General features: G+C 30.8%; 1 protein-coding gene across 1 annotated transcript in view; it reads right to left on the bottom strand.

Annotated features, from left to right (window-relative positions):
• Nucleotides 1-1,140: 1,140 nt before the first annotated feature.
• The window catches only part of LOC147073791 (metabotropic glutamate receptor 2-like), a 411,881-nt gene continuing 394,147 nt past the window's right edge, over nt 1,141-18,874 (bottom strand). The window contains exons 15-16 of the mRNA XM_085944815.1: nt 9,047-9,245; nt 1,141-2,040 (exon numbers count right to left, since the gene is read on the bottom strand). Of these exons, the coding sequence (XP_085800941.1) occupies nt 1,454-2,040; nt 9,047-9,245 (786 nt within the window). The 3' untranslated portion in view covers nt 1,141-1,453. The remainder of the gene's footprint in view (nt 2,041-9,046; nt 9,246-18,874) is intronic.

Below are 18,874 nucleotides of genomic sequence, written 5' to 3'. Positions count from 1 at the left end.
GAATTCTCAACAAAAACATACTGCTTTGTTATAGGTTTATAAGCAGCATATAATTTTATCATATGTATTTATCTAGTTTCATTTAATTTAATTTAAATTTATATTAGATTTTATCTCTTTATTGATTGCAGAGCTTGTGATATAAATACTGTACGTATCGCAAGGGCTCACTGTGATACATACAGTTTTTAAAATAACATTAATTTCAATATTAAAATATTGACAATAAACAATCAGAATCAAGGTTGTCAAATTAATTGAATACATTTATATGTTTAGCAGAACTTTTTTTTTCTTTTTTTTTTAAATTTATTTACTGCTCAAACATGATTATATTCTCAATATGATAATTTATTGTAATAATATGCAAAAGGAGCATAATATACGTTTTAATTTGTATGATAATATAACAAAAAAATTGTATGCAATCACAAAGAGAAATAATCATTTATTTACATAATATAAATTTATATACTAATGTTTATTATTTAGTGTCTATGACTCAAATATACAAATATATTATATTCACACATATATATGCATGGACATTTTATAAACGATACACGTATTATATTTGCTTTTTATTTAACTCTACTTAGGACGTAATAATATTTTTCTACATTCGTGACCAAAATAAAACAGTGGTCTTTATTCACAGTATTGTGACCAGATTTGGCTACAAATAAAATGCTATACGAAGTTTTATAATGGAAATTCATCTAATCATTTTAACATGGGTATAGTTTTAAAGTATAATATTATATTAATAAATCTATTTTTTAAAGTTTACCTCCATTTTGTTTGTATTTAGATAGAAATAAATTAGTAAAAACTATGCATTGATCAATATTTTACTAGCGTTATACTTATCACGTTACATTATAATATTGATAACTTATTCGATTAAACACAATCTTACGTATCTTAATTTATCTTTCCCTGTATATTTTACAATAAATAAAATAAATCCCTCAAAACATAAAAATAACAATACTTTAAAATATTATATTACTATTCTCTTGATAATTTAACAATGAATATTTTGTCTCAATAATGTTTTGCATATTTTTTTTAAATCACAGATAATAAAATTAATTAGAAAGTAGTTTTGTTTGAATTATAATATAATCTATTATAATATATTATTTTATATCACAACTATTCAACGAGTATTATAACGACTTTTTAAAATGTATTGGCTGACTTAAAACATTAGATATAAGCTCTATTATTATGAATATTATAAAAACCACCGAATAATGGAACTTATGCAATTTATTTGAATACATAACAAAAAGAAATACTTGGCTGATATTCTTTAGAAATTCTTTCATACGATAACTGGTAACCTTTTCTTTGTTTTGTTATCCGATTTCTCAGCTGCATTTTTCGAATCGCAAATGTTCCCTTTTCTATTAACCCTACCATGTTCTACGTAATTATCAGTCTTTTGCTATAAAGCAAATTCTTTGACCGAGCTCTCCGTTAGGCTCGACGGTACTGTAGGACCGTTACTGACCCCCCCTGGAACCGGCGAATCAGCTATTAAAATGTTTATAGAAGTGTTATTGATAACAGTCTGTGGGTTACCTATATTCTTGTTAGTTAAAGGATCACACTGATTGCTTGTATTATTCAATACAACATTATTAGGTCTAGCTCCGTAGCTTGAATTCTTTTCGTCATCAAAAGTGACGTTTTTATTATGGGATACTTCCTCTTTTACTTGAGAATCCTTTGGTATCACCGCAGACGCTAGACTAGTGACCGCCAAAGCTGATTTGTTGACAGCTGTTGGTTTAACTGAGCACAGTATACTAGCTCCGTTATTATTTAGTTTTACTATCACTGACTGGGTCGAGGGAAGGTCGGAAGAGTTTTTTCTATGGTTTCTAGACATTGAAAGTATATCGTTGCTGACAGAAGTGGGAAGAGATGTCAGTGATGGGACACTTTTAGCTTTCACCGAGTAGTTGTTCAGCATGCCGTCAGTTTGGGTAGATCTTTCTTCTAACTTCACCTTTTTTTTCAGCTCCATATCTATGAAATAATAAAATAAAACAATATTAATTAGTAATCAAATAATATAATAATACCTATATAAGATATTTACCTGAATTATAGTCATTTATACATTTTAATGAATACGTACATATAAAATTATATATTATTATAGAAATAAATAAATCAATATTAGAACATGTGCATTAATATCATAAAAATAGACAAATACAATTTATAACAAATGTAATAGTAACTAGTAAAACCTTGAAAAAAAAAATCAAGTAAGAATTGAGAAAATCGGAGCACTGAGTAGTAGTGAGTATCTTTAAGAATGATCAACAAACTGTATTTTTGTTAATAATAATGGCATGAGCAGTAAGTTTACACTTTATAAATAGAACTCAAATTACTCAGTTACATTTATATGACGTATTAAGGCTATATTTTTAAATCAATTATCAAGTGTAACCGGCTTTATATTTATTTCACAATTATTCAATACGACATGCTGTTTAGGGTTATAGAAATTCCATCATTAAATATTATTTTATATGTCACCTAGTGATTTTCATACAAAATATATAATATGAGGAGTACATTGAACTAAAGAAATAATATTAGCTGTAACAAAAAACACATTAAAAACAATAAGTATATTTGAAAAAAAAAACGATGTAATGAACAAATCTACCAATCTCCCGAAACCAATTAAATCTATAATGACACGAGCATATTATTTAATTTTTATTTATTAAGAACGGGTTTAGCTAATGAAAAGAAAGTAAATACTTTTTAATACATCCTTTTACAATATTATAATATTCTCAGTTGACAGGAGTAAAGGTTTTTCGTGTTTCAATTATTTAACCACATAAAAATATAATGATTTTTTATATGCAAACTTTGTGGAAAAAATATTAATTAAAGATACATTATTACATATCGTCACCTCAATACTACAACTAGTTAACTCTGATTTGGTCATTGTTGGGAAAATGAAATTTACAGTTTACTTGATTAACATAAATCTAGGCTATAATTATTATTTAAAATAAAAATGGAAAATTAAACAAAAAAATAAATAAAAATGTTAAATTGTATGAGAAAATATTGTAGATATATTATTATATTTATTTAATGTATTTATGGGTTTGAAAGTTAGGTACTTATCTAATATTTTTAAAGACAAAATTAATACAGTTCCCACTAACTTCTTACTTACCTAATTTTATCACTTTGTAGATAAGGAAATCGCGAGCCTAATACTACAAGGTTCTAAGTATTCGTCCTTGAAAAAACAAACCCAACAATGAAGTAGTATTCTAAGCTGCCTCATTGTTACTTTTGTTTCTTCAAGGACAAACACTTAGAACCTTGTAGTTCTCAAGTCGCGAAATGTAGAATCATATTCAATAACTATCTCAAAAACAGTGTAAATCAAGTTATCTATTTGTAGCATAGAAGTGACGATAATATATTTTAAAATACAAGTAGTATTGATTAAATTTATTTTGATAAATCCTTTAAGATGACTGGTTATTTAAAAATAACGAAAAAAAAATGTGAATGCATGATAACACATTAAGTGTATAACACGTGTGTAAGTTATAATTATTCCAAATCAGTAATATTGTAGATTATTGCTTTTGGCTAATGTATAAAATTGCCACATAGTAATCGACAGTTTCGTCGAGAAGATAGAATAATATAGAACCTTGTTGCTCTGGGGTCACGATATGTTTACCGACACCCAAAAGGATAATGGTGTAATATAAGCATAGCTCCAACACCGCATTTTGTAGTTTCATAGTTTGGGTGAACTTATGTGCATAAGTTTCCTTACTAATTTATAGTATGTGCAAACCATTATAATATTACGGGCCGAAGCGCGAAGACGTGTCTTGGCATGATATTAATCCATAATAATACAACATGTATGCTATTAACAATTTAAAGTACCTATCATTACTTGGTCAAGCTGTGTTATCTATTTCATTAGAATAAATTACCCGAAAAAGCTATTTACTAAAATAATATGTAAAATCTCAAAAGAAACTTTGGACTGACATGGATTTAAAGACATTTTTTTAACCACTAAGCTACCGATCAAATAACTTTATGTATTATAATCTTCATTAAAACTTGGAATAGTTTTGAGATTCCGCATACTTACCATTACCGGACGGATAGATACCATATTCTTATATTGTATCAAATAAGTGATAACTAGTAAATTTAATTTGGTTCAGTCTTATTTTACGTACGTATCAGTCGTAATTATACTATATACCAGAAAAAAAACATTGTAAAAGCGAGGGTACTTTAATCTAAAATTCTAAATTATTGATCTAATATGTACCTATGTATGATAGACTTCCATTTAAAAATTCAATAGATAAAAAACAGCAAAATAAGACTCGATTATGACAGGGCACAGAATGATGATTGAAATTAGATGCTAAAGTGAACACAACACAATAGAAAATAATTTTAAAGTATTTTGAGAAATGCAGTAGGTAAGTGTGAAGAGAATTTATTTTCGTTAGCATGAAAATCATTTTTAAAAGTATTTTATTGCTAGACACAGGATTTTAATCCAGACCTACGACGTCATCAGTAAGCGCTCTACTAACTCTACTACCATAAAATATAAAAAGTGCAATGTACCAAACAGCTATTTCGTGAAAAAAAAAGTTTATTGTTTTGAAAACAAGCATCTTTGTAAAAACATGTTAATCTTAGCTGTTCTAGACTATTAAAAATCACCAACAGAAAGTTCCAAACTTATGAGGGGACACGCTCAGCGTACGTCAAAATGGAGCTTTTATGCTATTTTCAAAGCATGATCCTGGATATTCCTTAAACGTTGTAGATAATCTATTTCCATAATTTTGAAGCCTTATTATCCTTTATATTTATTTTAAACATTTGATGACTGCATAAAATATTTTTATTACATAAGATAGTATTCTTTTAAACCTCTTGCTCTAATGTTTTAGAATAAAGTCATTCAGTACTTCCATGTGAAGTGGTGTTAAGATTTTTTATATTTATTAATTTTTAAAAGCATTTATAAAACCATTAGTAAAATTTATGTTGACATTATTTTAGTAAAATATTTACAATAAAAATTATATTGATAATCTTTCTGTGATCCCAAATTTGACAAGAATTAGGCATTTTATTATTCAAGAAATGGGCAAGATTTACACATTTAAAGATAATTTTAAAGATATTGATTATAAGCTATATTTTTGACCATTCAAATGTGATTAACATTCTACGAATAATGTTTTCTTTATAATAATTATTGACCTAAGAATAAGGTAGTATTTTTTTGAAATACGCCACTTCTATTGGCATTTCCCAGTGGCTAAGCTACAACATACGGCCGTAGATATAAATTGACAAACGATAAATGAAGTAGGGAGTAATATTATGTTAACGCGCGTGTTTGAACATGTACTTAACCGATTTTTTAAACGGTTGCGTTTGGTTGGAAACACATGCGCTTAGTTATTAAGCGATTTATTCGACGACATATAGGTAGGTACAGTAAAACGCATAAAATATGCTAAATTATTAATGAAAATAAGTTTTTGTACAAAGTTGAAGGACAGTGTCGAGTTCGATTTAGGATATCTAAAACTGGAGGGAAGGGATTTCGGGCAGGTCTGGTTAAAGGCGGGTACTAGAGTGGCCAAAATAATGATAAGTATACTCAATGCTGAAACTGGTATTCCACGAGCGATTAGGAAGAGTTGAGAAGCACTGGTCCATGTATCTTTGATGTTTTAGGTAAACTCTAGATAATGCTAGTTTGCCAATCAACCTGATCGATCAATCGACATAATTAGCGGTGGGGAGGTGTGGTTAGGTGTGGGTAAATGAAAGCAAGTCTACATCAAACCATTGTCGATCGTGTGGTGTTAGTTGAGTTCCCAGTCAAGTGTGATAATGACGTACGTGTTTAAAGAATCTGATTAAATAGTTATAGAAATTGAATGGCTGGTAAAACATACGCACTCTTACATCCAACCGTTATTTATCTCATTGATTTAGAAAAATTTCAACACAGTCTATTTTTATATTGTCATTTTCAATGCGAAAGATGTCGGGCGATAGCATGTATTATATAAAAATTCACTAGAACTTAAAAAAAAATTGAGTTCGTTTTTATTCAAATGCTACACATTTATTGGAGGATATCACCTATATTTGGGGAAAACTATCACTGGTTATTGATTTATCAAAACTTTTTTTATATACAAATCACCCTGATGTCATTGGGTCGTATGTGTGCGCATATTAGAGATTCGAACTGTCAAAAAACTGTAAAGTTATTCCAGACCACGAGCTATTATTGTAGCGCGACAGATTTACGCAGTTAAGAAAATCACGATTCAGCCATTTTTCATATAAACGTGACCCCTTTTGCCGCACTGAAAGATTTCGGTGGAATATTACGCAGGACTAGTAGAATTTAAAGCAACTTCTAAAATTCTAAACACATACTTTACGATTATGAGGTTACCTTAAACTAGTTTAAATTTATTAACTATGTAGACACATTGTTGCTAACTTTATGGTTGTAAGTTTAAATTGTAATGAATAAGGAGTAGAATAATTTACTCTCGCAAGTTAAATGTAACAGCATCAACAAAAGTAGGTATAGTTAACTGATCTGTTCTTGTAAAAACATTCAAGTTTATTAATAAAACGTTGCGCGCGGATACTAATTTTATTGACGACCATATAATGCGTGCCGTTGGCTTTGAATAACAGCAACAGTTTTTTCAAGTGTATTATATGATAATATTATATGATTAAACGACTATCTATTAGATATTTAGAGCCGTTATCGTAATTTAGATATGTCTGTAAAAATGAGTTGCGGATTTTACAAAAATTGACCGAAATAATGATTATTTTGTAAAATTTCACAAATCGCCTATGGCGATCGACGAGTCCTGTGAGAACAAGCATTGTCAGCAAAATCCGTAACATACGAATCGATCGCGAAAATATTATTTAATTATATTTATATACATTTATCATAAGCCGTCATGCGGAAAATAAGGTTGTTTAGTATATACATTTTTAGCATACACATTTTACACGAATAAAATTACCAATTGAAAATAAGAACTTTTACCTCAGTAATATTTATTATTATTTATTAAGTTACATGCATTTCTTACCAAAGGCACGGATACTCGGAGTCGGCAATATTTAATTGTGAGAAGTTCAATAAATAGGCTATCATGATTGAATGAATATCTCACTCCGCATTTTATCTTGGTAGAGAATTGCCATTCTGTATTATTGTGCCACGGGCTAAAATATCTGCATCGCTGTTTCTTTTATCATTGTATTATTGTATCACTGTATTCGTGTAAATCCGTCAAATAAAAATGCAACCGCTCTCAACAACTAGTCTTCAGTTCTTTACTCATCTCCTTACCACACCATCATTCACCTCTTCCCAAACGCCGATGATCTATAAGAGAATAACTTCAAAGCAAAGGAAAAAAACCGCTGATCAAAATAATCAGCTGTTAACCAAGAGTACCTTCTGTAGCAATGTTTAAGAAGTTCAGTTTACAGTTTTGAAAACATATTATATTATTTGTCACATATTTATAGTATATCTGCTGAAAGTAGGCAGTTAATTAAATCGGGCATACAGTCTCTGTCTTTTGACATAAATAAATAACATTGCATCTTTGACGTATTTGATATCCATTATTAATCTGTCTTTATTCATTTGTTTTTTTTTCTGATATAATCAGAAAATACCATAATAACTACAAATAAATTTTAGCCGTTAACATTAAAATACCAGTAACACTTGCATGCAGAATATTATACGGTATTGACCAGTGGTGATATTAGGTACCACGTGCTACTGTAGTAAATTTTTATTTTATATTGCGTGAGGAAAATGTCAAAAAGAGGTAGCGTATCTACTCCAGATAACTGTCTTCCTAAATTGGATCGAGTACCAACAGTAAAAAGATTATAATAAAAATAAAAATACTTATTTTATTTATTGTCAAAACAATTCAAGTTAACATAAATTAACATATCAAAAAATGCCTTTTTTAAGAGGAAAGAATAATATAACAATAGAGGTAGATTTTGTATTTGAAAAATGAAATATATAAAAAAACTATTTATTTTATTCAACGAATAATTAACAAGTGTTGAGAATTTAATATTCTTTATATTGAATATATTTATCTTATACTTTGAAATACCTAAGATATATACCTACTAGAAAAATACGACGAGATTTGAACCTGTAACCATAGGATTTGCGCCAATAGATTGCGGCGACCCACGGTGGCCGCGCGGCTTAAGCGTTGGACTATAACGCCGTGGGTCCCAGGTTCGAATCCTGGGTCTGACAAGTACACAATATATTGTTTTTCAATTTGTGTATGAGTCAGAGTATGGACCTAATAGGTTGAGCAAGTGGCCGACATCCATTTCTCGTAAAAACAAAATCTGTCAATACAAACCTCCACTCTGTGGAGGCCCATATGATCCTATTAGGATCGGACATGGTCAAAAGAAGAAAAGGCTTCATCTACGAATTAAGCTACGGGCGTCCTACTGAATTACAAAGAAAATATTTTTTTGTGATTTTAAATCAAGGTATCAATTAAGTGCCCCAATTAATTACTAACTAAAATCTGAGGTGTTTTAAAATTACGTATATTCAAGATAATATAATAATATATTACAGAAAAGTGAAGCTATATTGTAAAACATGAGTCAATTAAATAATTGATGAAATAATAATTCATTCTACTCAGTTATGTTGTTGATGCTAATTATAATAAAAAAATGATAAACTAAATTTTTGTCTTATTGATGAGATTCGACAATACATAATTTTGCCTAATAATAAAAAAATATGTTTTTCGTAATAGATTCAAAACATTAGTATTTTTGCAGGATGATATACCTACCATTGTTAAATCTATATCTGTTTCGAATTATTAACTGTTTACAATTCCAGACATGTGAGCCTTACCTGGATCATTGGGCGGTTGCATTTTATTTCCCAGTTTCTCTTTCTGATTGCAGGTGGCTGCCGTGACTACCACAGCCGCCATCATGCTTCCGGCTCCTCCAGAATTAGCAGTTCCTTGAGACTTGTTGAAAGCGCTGTATCTTGGGGTCATCATGGACTGACGCACGTTTCGCTCAGGCCGGATCAGGATTATGTAGAGCTAAAAGAAAATGAGAAAAAATACAGAAATTAAACATAAGCGGATTGATAATACAAAATGCAAATAATGATTTCATTGTTTTCGTTAAATCATTCAACCAAAACCAAACCAACCAATCAAAAAATAGTTCTCGGAATGAACGTTGCTGATATACTTTTGAAACGTTGTATTCGATAGTACAATATTTGTAGTTAATCTAATCGCAAAAATAATTGTTTTTTTTTTAATCAAAATTATCCAAGTAACAATTTACCATAGTAAGATTGACAATCGCCCATTTCCGAAAATTATCTTATCCAGTTTTGATCAAAAATCAACTGAATATGCAATTTTATTCCTTATTCAAAAGGGCACACACATATTTCATAAACAGTTAAAAAACGAGTCTTTTGCAGTCAGTATACGGTTCAAAAACATCATCCAATTTGAAAATACATCTCGGTGGCAAACATCAAATAAAATCTTAAATTGTTACAAAGTGATTATTTTGAAACTTTCGCAAAATACGCGAAGTATATCATGTTCCGCAAAACCAAGTATTTGATTGCAAAGGCTTTAGTTAAAAAATTAAAAACACGCACCCAATAACCCAGAAAAAAATGATTATTTTATTATGTCGAGGTTCCATACACGTTTTTTGTGAATATCTCAAAACAAACCAAAATGAACAAGGTGAATTTTGGAAATGTACGATTTAATTATATTAAAATATCAACTAAAATTTCGTGTATGAAAAAGAGAGATACTTAAGTATAATATCACTGTTGTTTTGGAAAGCCAATAGAAGATAGAATTTTGAACAAAATTGCAGTATATTATGAACTTCCATTTTTTTGTCATATATTATTGTATGCATTACTTTTAATTATAGTAACGATTTATCCATTTTTTTTTAAATCCATTTCCGTTTCTATTCTGCATACAGAGTTTTTAAAAATGTCAACTTTTCCAGTTTTAAAATACCACATCCATTATTTATCTTCTAAAAAAGTTAAAATGTACCTACGTATTGAATATTTAATATTGATCACTTACTTTGCCGGTAAATTCTCAAAAGTATAGCTTCAGTATATATTTTTGAATTTATGTCAAACTAAGTAATGTTTCTGATAAATATTCCTTTGAGAGCCATTTCGTGAAATATGAAATGGCAGTACCTATTACAATAAATATTATTTTGCGCACTCTAAGCCGAAGTCATTGGGTACATTTATCATAAAACGTAATGTCTATGAATATTTCTGCCAGTTAATGCTAATATATACCACTATTTAGGTATTATTAGAGCAATTTAAAATGTGAATACTACGGGAGAGAGTTGAATAATTATAAACTATGGATATTTTGATTTTTACGTATACTGTTGTGGTTTATTTGGTAGGCGATAATTAGGTTACGAAATGTAATGTTTAAAAATATTGCTCTACGCGTATATGTATTTACTGCAACAAACAATCATAAAATTGTGGATTCTTTTCCAAAACTGACTATTTCCATTTTTGTACTTTTTCAGGAAACACGATATTCTATTTTACAGACAATTAAAAGTGAAATATGCAGAATAAAAAAAAAAAAATATGTATATATATAACACTGTCTTCACTCCTGTCCAGATAAATATTTATTTAAGAAAAACCAAATTTTTTAGTTTTTGTTCTCAGGAAATGGTCAGTTTTGGAATATAAGAATTTGTAAGCTTAATAGAATTTTATTATTTGACAATAAAATAGTCAACTTTGAAATAAGTCTATTGTCTATAGAAATAGTGCATTATGGAATAAATCGCATGCTCAATTGTTGCAGTTTAATGGAAAAAGTAAATTTTGGCTACAAATACAAATAGTCAATTTTGGAAGAGAAAAAATTGAGAAAATCAAATTACGCAGGAAATAGTTAGTTTTGGAAAAAACACAATTTGAAACAGCAAATTCCCACAAATTTCAATCGATTTGGCGAAATATACCAACACTTGACACAACAATTTACAACCTTTCATACTTGACTCATTTTCGCCAATTTTGGAAATAGTCCGTTTTGGAAAATGCCCCACTGACTGTTTACACACAAAAATGCTGATTGTCGCTCCAATTCAAGTGCCATCATGATATTTGTTATTGTTGTATGAAAGATGTACTGTCATGTAATTATATCAGAAAACGCTAAACTTTGTTGATCAATGCATGCAGTCTTACAACTTGCACGACAATAAGCGTTTACATTTTATATTTATGGTTGCGTCAATACGTACTACTAGCTGTAAATCCATGCATGTGTAAATGTGTTATTACTCTATAAACGCTGTACCTGTCACGGATATGAGTTTTTTTTACTAATACCTCATAAAACATATTTTTAAGTAAATACCGCAGTACTGTTACGTAACGGTATGGCAATATCCTATGCATTGACAATAAATCATAAATTTAATGTAACCAACAATTAGATAGCGATACATTACTATTAAATAGAACGCCTTCTAACCGTTTAATTATTCTTGTTGGGTAGGCATAGACTGATTGTTGGACAATGGTAACCGATTACATATGATAGATACAAGTTTGTGATAATAATTCACACGTCATTAATGCGTGGTAATTTTTAAATATCGATTGGCAATTAGCATAATATATTATTGCAGTAGTGGTGGGAGCCTATTGAAGGTAATAGACTGTGGTAGGTAACTGAAAAAAAGTCCGAGGACATTCATATTTACTGGACTTGATTTTTGCTAATTTTCAGTAAAATATTATATTTTACATTTTTATAATAGATATTTCGCGAAAAAAAATACAACCGTTATTAAATTAAATATTACACAAAAGTAATGATTCGATTCAAACTCGGGCTAGAATATTTTAATGTCTCTGTAGTTGAGCGTCTTAACCAAGAGACAATTTTACATCACATCCAGCGTGCGTAAATTAATGGATATATATATATAAACTATATCACTGTAAACACGTTAGACTAAAATACCAACTGCCTCAGGGTACGCAATAGTATTGATATTTGCGTGTATTTTTTACAGTACAGCGGAAGATCGAGCAGGGTATACAGTCTTGGTCACTCAAAGGATGGCAAAATTAAAAAGTGGTCACGATCATCAGTCACGAGTGTACGACCAAGAAGAGAAGAGAGGGTGTGATCGTGTGCATGTATTATTCTCAAATGAGTTGTAGCTTTTCTTTCATTATTTTAGTGCTATAGCTGGACACGTCTGGTTGGGAAAACCGACAATCAATTATTAATAATACATACCTAAAGACAGCTGTCTTTGGAATATAAATTTATTTTATGGAGTTATTATTTAAATAGGTTAATGGGAATTATTTTTTTCTTAAGAAGGTAGGCTTTAAATAATAGTCTGGAATACAATCTTTGCCACTGATGTATTAGAATAATATTTATATATTTTAGCGTAGTTTTTTTTTAAATAAAAGACCATAATATATGCAGATTTACTTTAGAGATTGTTTTTATACTATTTTTTGTTTGTCAATAAATTGATAATTTATATCGATCAATAAATACACCGTTTTAAGTTATTAATTTGACATTTGCTTTCAGTTAATGAGTCGAAAACACCCAAAACCCCTGTTAGTAATATGATAATAACTATCAATGTTCATAAACATAGGATACTATTTGACTCATTCACTGCTGACTAGATAATGACTTTTTAATTACCACCTTTAAAATGCAAGTTAATTACATCGATCGGCTACCTGTTCATTACGCGCCAGGTGCGTCTTCAGCATCCAAAGTATTAAACAAGGCTATTTAAAATTTTTGTGCACCTAATTATTCTTTAAATCTTCAGAATTGATAAAATGGCCTTTCAGCATGCCTATAATTATTTTTGAATACAAAATACAACATTTTTGTAATATTTAATAAAGTAAATATGTGACGTATCCGTACTTGCAAGTATCGATATTTTTTATTCCGATAACCCAATGGCAACATCAAAGTTTGCGTCGAAATATTTTTTTTTCTTCTTTATTTGGAAGCAATTGAGCTCTTTTCTGAATGGAAGGCTATTCTGCTTTACAATGGTTTACAAAAGTATACATACATTTTTTTTTTAACGACAGGCATAAATAGTTACATTATTAATGATACAGAATTACATTTTTGTTACACTATACACTAGACATTTACGTTACATTTTTGGAGAAATTCATGTACAATTTTCATAACTGAAATATTTGGTTTTGCCAGGAACGAATTAATCGTAAAAGGAGGGTATAACCTGCATTTCCCCAACTTATTCAATAACACTTCTCTCTCCTGGTCATAGGCATCACATTGCCAGACAATGTGGTTAAGATCTTGAGTGGGATGTCCACACTGACACTGAGGGCTATCTACCACTTTAATTTTGTACAATGATTCGTTGAGACTGTAATGCCCTGACCTGCTTCTAGCTATTGTCACTATTACATCTCGCTTTATTTTACAATGTTTACTAAACCAAGTTTTATGAGATCTACTATAAAAGTTTTGATAGTAGTGTGTTCCCTTTTCTTTCCCAAGATTTTCTAAATATTTACCGTTATTTTCGCTCATTGTTTGTTTAAACTGGGCTTTAAAATCTGTGTATGGAATTCTTATATTTTCTGATGGGTATTTTACAGATTTTTTTGCCAATTGATCCGCAAGTTCATTGCCATTAATTCCTTTATGTGCTGGAATCCAGTATATCTGTATATTTGTACCGTGTTCGTTACTATTGCTAAATTTGGAAATGTTGGTTCTAATATTAAGAATGTAGTCATTAGTTTTGATGCTGAAATTTGGATTTTCGAGCGAGTGAATCAGACTTAAGGAGTCAGTGAAAATGTTGATATTTTTATTTTTGTAATTAAGTGCAATTTTAGTGGCTTCGTATAAGGCTAAGCACTCTGCTGTATAGATGGAAGTGAATCTGTGGACACTTTTGGCAACCGACGTGTTGGATTGGGGGAAGAACACTGCTACACCTACTGAAGGTGAATCGGGAATTTTGCTTCCATCCGTAAAAATTTGGACTACATTTTGATTGCTAAATTTGGACTTGAATAATAAGTCGGGAAAGTCGGAGTGCGATAGCTCCATTCCTATTTTTGTATTAGTTAAAACGTTATATATAATATCTTCATATGTATAATTAAAAAAGTTGTTGAAGTCTCTTTTTAAAATCAGATGATCAATACAATTTACAGCTTGGATACTTTCTTTTAAAATTTGAAAACTCTTCGGAGTACGATCTCGCGTTATAGTTGTTTGTAGAAATCTGTTGACATTGTATCTCGTATTAGAAGTACGGTTTGACATACATTTTACCAAGAAGTTTTTACATAGAAATTTAGATCTTTTTTCTAGTAATGTTATCTTGGCTTCGGCAAGTAGTATGTTAGTAGGTGTACTTTTTCTTAGGCCAAGAGCCAATCTGATAGCTTGGTTCTGTAGTCGTTCTAACTGTAGCTTTGCTCCTTTATTTTTTGGGAAGTAAATATAGCTTCCATAGTCCATTATGGATCTGATGTAGCTTTTATAGAAAGTTATTAGAGTGGAAGGGTGTGATCCCCACCAAGTACCTCTGAGGAATTTTATAATGTTGGTGGCTCTATTGACTTTCTGGGCAATGTAATTGACATGTTTATCAAAAGAAAGCTTGAAATCAAAATAAATACCTAGAAATTTGGCTGATTCAGTTGATTTAATCATCATATCATTCAATTTAATTTGAAATTCTCCCGGCAGTATTTTGTTTTCCATTATATTCCATTATATTTTTATCCTGATTGGGGTCTTTAGTTTTAAGGAACAAAGATATATCGTCTGCAAATTGGGAGACTGTTATAGCTTTCGGTATATTGCGAACAATGTGGCTAACGTATATAATGTAAAACAGCGGACTTAAAATTCCTCCTTGAGGAACGCCTTTATACAGTGTCCTCGGGAGATTTATGTTTGAATTAGTATAGATTAATCTCTCGTAGACAAGAAAAAAACAGAATTTAACGAGTTTAAAGGGGCACCCTATTTGTGCCAATATTTCAACGAGAATATCTGATTGAACGTTATTGAAGGCTCCAATCACGTCCAAAAAATACCTAGCGTATGTTTTTTTTCATTAAAAGATTCTTCAATATACATTGCAACATTTGTTAGGTTATCCGCACAGGAAAAACCTTTCCTGAATCCGGTTTGTGTATCTGGGATAATTTTTTCTCTTTCCAGCCACCAGCGAAATCTATTTGCGACCATGATTTCTAAGATTTTGCAGACACATGAGGTCAGTGCAATAGGTCTTAAGCTATCCGAATTAGGTTTATTAATAAAATGTATAAATATGCTTTTCCATTCGTCAGGGAATTCCATGCTATGAAACATGAGGTTAAAAATGTCAAGGAATATATGTTTTATTGGAGTGGGAAGCATATTAATGACTTCATACGTTATCCCGTCCGTTCCAGGTGCGGAATTATGTTGACGAGAATTTAATGCTATGCTGAATTCTATGAAACTAAAGTGAGTGTCGAATAGCGTGTTATTTTTGGTAACAGGGAAAATGTTAGGGTTACTTGGAACCCACGGTGGGCATAGTTTTTCAAGAGCAGCTTCAATTTTCTCTTTATTTTGCATATTTTGTTCAATACTATCGGGTCTAATTTTTATCCATTTGTTTTTAAAAATTTTTGCTTTTTCCCATGTATACTTAAGGTCTGTGCTAAAATTGATGGTCTCTGCAAATTTTCGAAAGCAGTCACTTTTTTTCTTTTTAAAAGTTTTTTTAGCTATGGCAGCATTCTTTTTGTATTCAATTAAGTCTTTAAAATCTAAGGTAAATTCCCATTTTTTTAAGGCAGCTTTTCTTTTTCTCTTTACCTTATCACACTCTGAATCCCACCATTCTACTGGATTGCTATGGCGAAATTGGGGATTATTCCCTTTTTTTGGGGTGCAGTCTATGATTGCTTGTGTGATTTTTTTAATGAGGAATTTATACTGCGAGACTGAACTTAAACTGAGAAAAGAATCTGTTTTGAATTCATTAATATTTTCAGCCATTGTATTTTTAAATTTAACCCAATTGGTTTTTTTGGTCTGCAACTTGAAAGTCTTTTTGAAATAAATTGCTTTTTGTACAGATAAATTAATACGCACTGGATAGTGATCCGATCCCCGGGGGTTTTCATCTATATTTAATACAATCTGTTGTAGAAGATTAGGAGAAGAAAAAACTAAATCAATATTTGATTTTGTACCTCGTCGCAGATCAATACGGGTTTTAGTATTATTGTTTATTAAAATTAAGTCGTAATCAGCTAAAGTATAGATGATTCTAGAACCATTTATATCATTTCTATTGCAATTCCACGCGACATTGTGGGCATTGAAGTCTCCCACCAATATGGTTTTATCATCTAATAGAGTATTACTAAAAACTTGATCCCATTCCTGAAGCGACAGATTTGTATTATTTCCGCTATTGCTCGGGGGCCTATAAACTGCAATGATATTAATTTTATCTTTAAGGTTAGTCAGTGTAATGCCCAAAACTTCAGTGGATATGTTCGGAATGATGAGGTTGTTAATAGTTTTGTAAGCTATAGTATTTCTAATAATGAAAATTATACCTCCTCCTCTGGCGTACGTCCTGTCTCGCCGAAGCACCATAAAACCTGGGAAGCTAATAACTATGTGAGGAATGGTGTCGTTTAACCATGTTTCCACGCCTATAAAAATATCAATTTCATCTAGCATCACTCTAAGCTCCTCTAGTCTATTAAGAATGCTTCTTGTATTCCAGAAAACAATACGTATATAAGATTGAATAAATTGGTTAACTTTGTTGCTGGAATTATGCATTATGTTATTGTTCCTCTTGTCCTTCCAACGAACTAATATCTTTACTGGAAACTTTTAATTGTGGATTACTGAGTCTTTTCTTGATCTTTGTTATGCGACTTTTAATGCTGCGTTCTTTTAAATGACTATAGATTTCTGTTAGCATGTTATTAAGAGCTTCTATATCAGTAGTAAATTCATTAGCAATCATTTCGGTATTGGGATTTCTATGTGTTTTCACAAGGAAACTGAGTAATGTTTCATTATCGATTGGAAATCTATGACGATTACTTTCAACATGTTCCTTGGCAGGTAACAAAAGTTCATTTGTATCCTCAGTGGATACTTTTTTTCTTTCTTTTTTTGATTTTTTTGGTGTCTGTTGGAGTGCAGAAATGCGTGAGATTGCATTATTTTTCACTGTATCTTCAAATTCAAATTCTACGCTGCTGATATCAGTTGGACTGGTCAACGGCCTTTTTGAACCGATTGGCGTATCCTTGTTGATAATAGAGTTGTCCGACTCTATATCTGCGGCTAGTTCATCCTCCTGGAGTGTATTTTTTCTCTCTAACGAAAGAGAGGTTAACACTTTTGGTACATTGAGAGAGTCAGGCAATTGTACAGTGTGAGGTTCATTATTTCCAGTTGTTTTACAATATTTGGCCAGATGGCCCTCTTCTTTGCATATAAAGCATGTCAATTTTTTGGTGGAGAAGTAAATCCAGTACAGGGTATTATTAAAATTTATTTGCATTGACTCTGGCAGTTTAATTGTGTCTTCTGGGCTTACATAAACCTGTCTCCGGAAACTTAAAATATGTGCATAGCCCGGTTCGTTAATACCAGCTCTGATGCTTGTAATACGTGAAGTAGTTTTTATGTTTAATTCGTTGAGTTTTGATTCCAGAACGCTGTGTGGGATTATAGGACACACGTTTGATATTATTATCCTCTTTGATTTGGTGATCAGCGGCCTGATTTCTAGTACGTGGTTTCCAATTTTAACTGTTTCTTGATTTACTGTTAATTTATCTGCTTGTTCTTCACTACTCAAGTATATACATATTCTTCCCTGGGAAATCCTAGATACATATCTTATATGACATGGACCTACCTTATTCCCGATTGACAGTGTATATTCTCGTATAGAGATGCCCTCGATAGCATCTAAAACGATGGCTTGCTCCTTCTTCGGAAATTGCATTTTTTGAGCAACTGATGCATAAGACATTGTTTGTTGGGTTTCTTTTTGGTGATCCATTGCTGGCAACGTTGTATTTTTGATTTTTAATAAGCGCCCCTGTAGTCAGAGACACTTAAATGTAAACAACTTTGTAACAATAATTTATTGTTACGCCGCACGCACAACTGGTTATTATTTATTTGTAAACACTCGCTATCTCGTTTGGTGACGTCCGACTGTCGCCGAGCACACGGAACAACTGGCGTCGAAATATTGAAAAAATAAAAACGGTAATCGTCTAGCTTTTTTATGCCAAACTATATCATAATAATATTTAACTATTGATATGCAAACTATTTTAGTTTCAATTCCATTGCTAATTAAACGTGAATTAATGTACATATTACATACACTTGATGACTATTTCATTTTAAAATATTACTCAGAAAGAAAGATATCAGCTGTCCAATTATGTATGAGATTCATTAAAAATACAACGCATCGCTAAGTAGCATGGCGTTGATACCGGGGTAGAAATTTTTACACGCCGGATAATAGTTTGATACGCAAAATTACTGTATTACTAAATTCAAAACTTTATTCATGT

This window comes from Rhyacophila brunnea, unplaced genomic scaffold (assembly GCF_057557595.1).
Source record: "Rhyacophila brunnea isolate RB1 unplaced genomic scaffold, BYU_Rbru_1.0 scaffold_17, whole genome shotgun sequence".
Taxonomy (NCBI): Eukaryota; Metazoa; Arthropoda; class Insecta; order Trichoptera; family Rhyacophilidae; genus Rhyacophila; species Rhyacophila brunnea.
The sequence above is the reverse complement of the archived record's forward strand: the minus strand, read 5'-3'. Positions and strand labels throughout refer to the sequence as shown.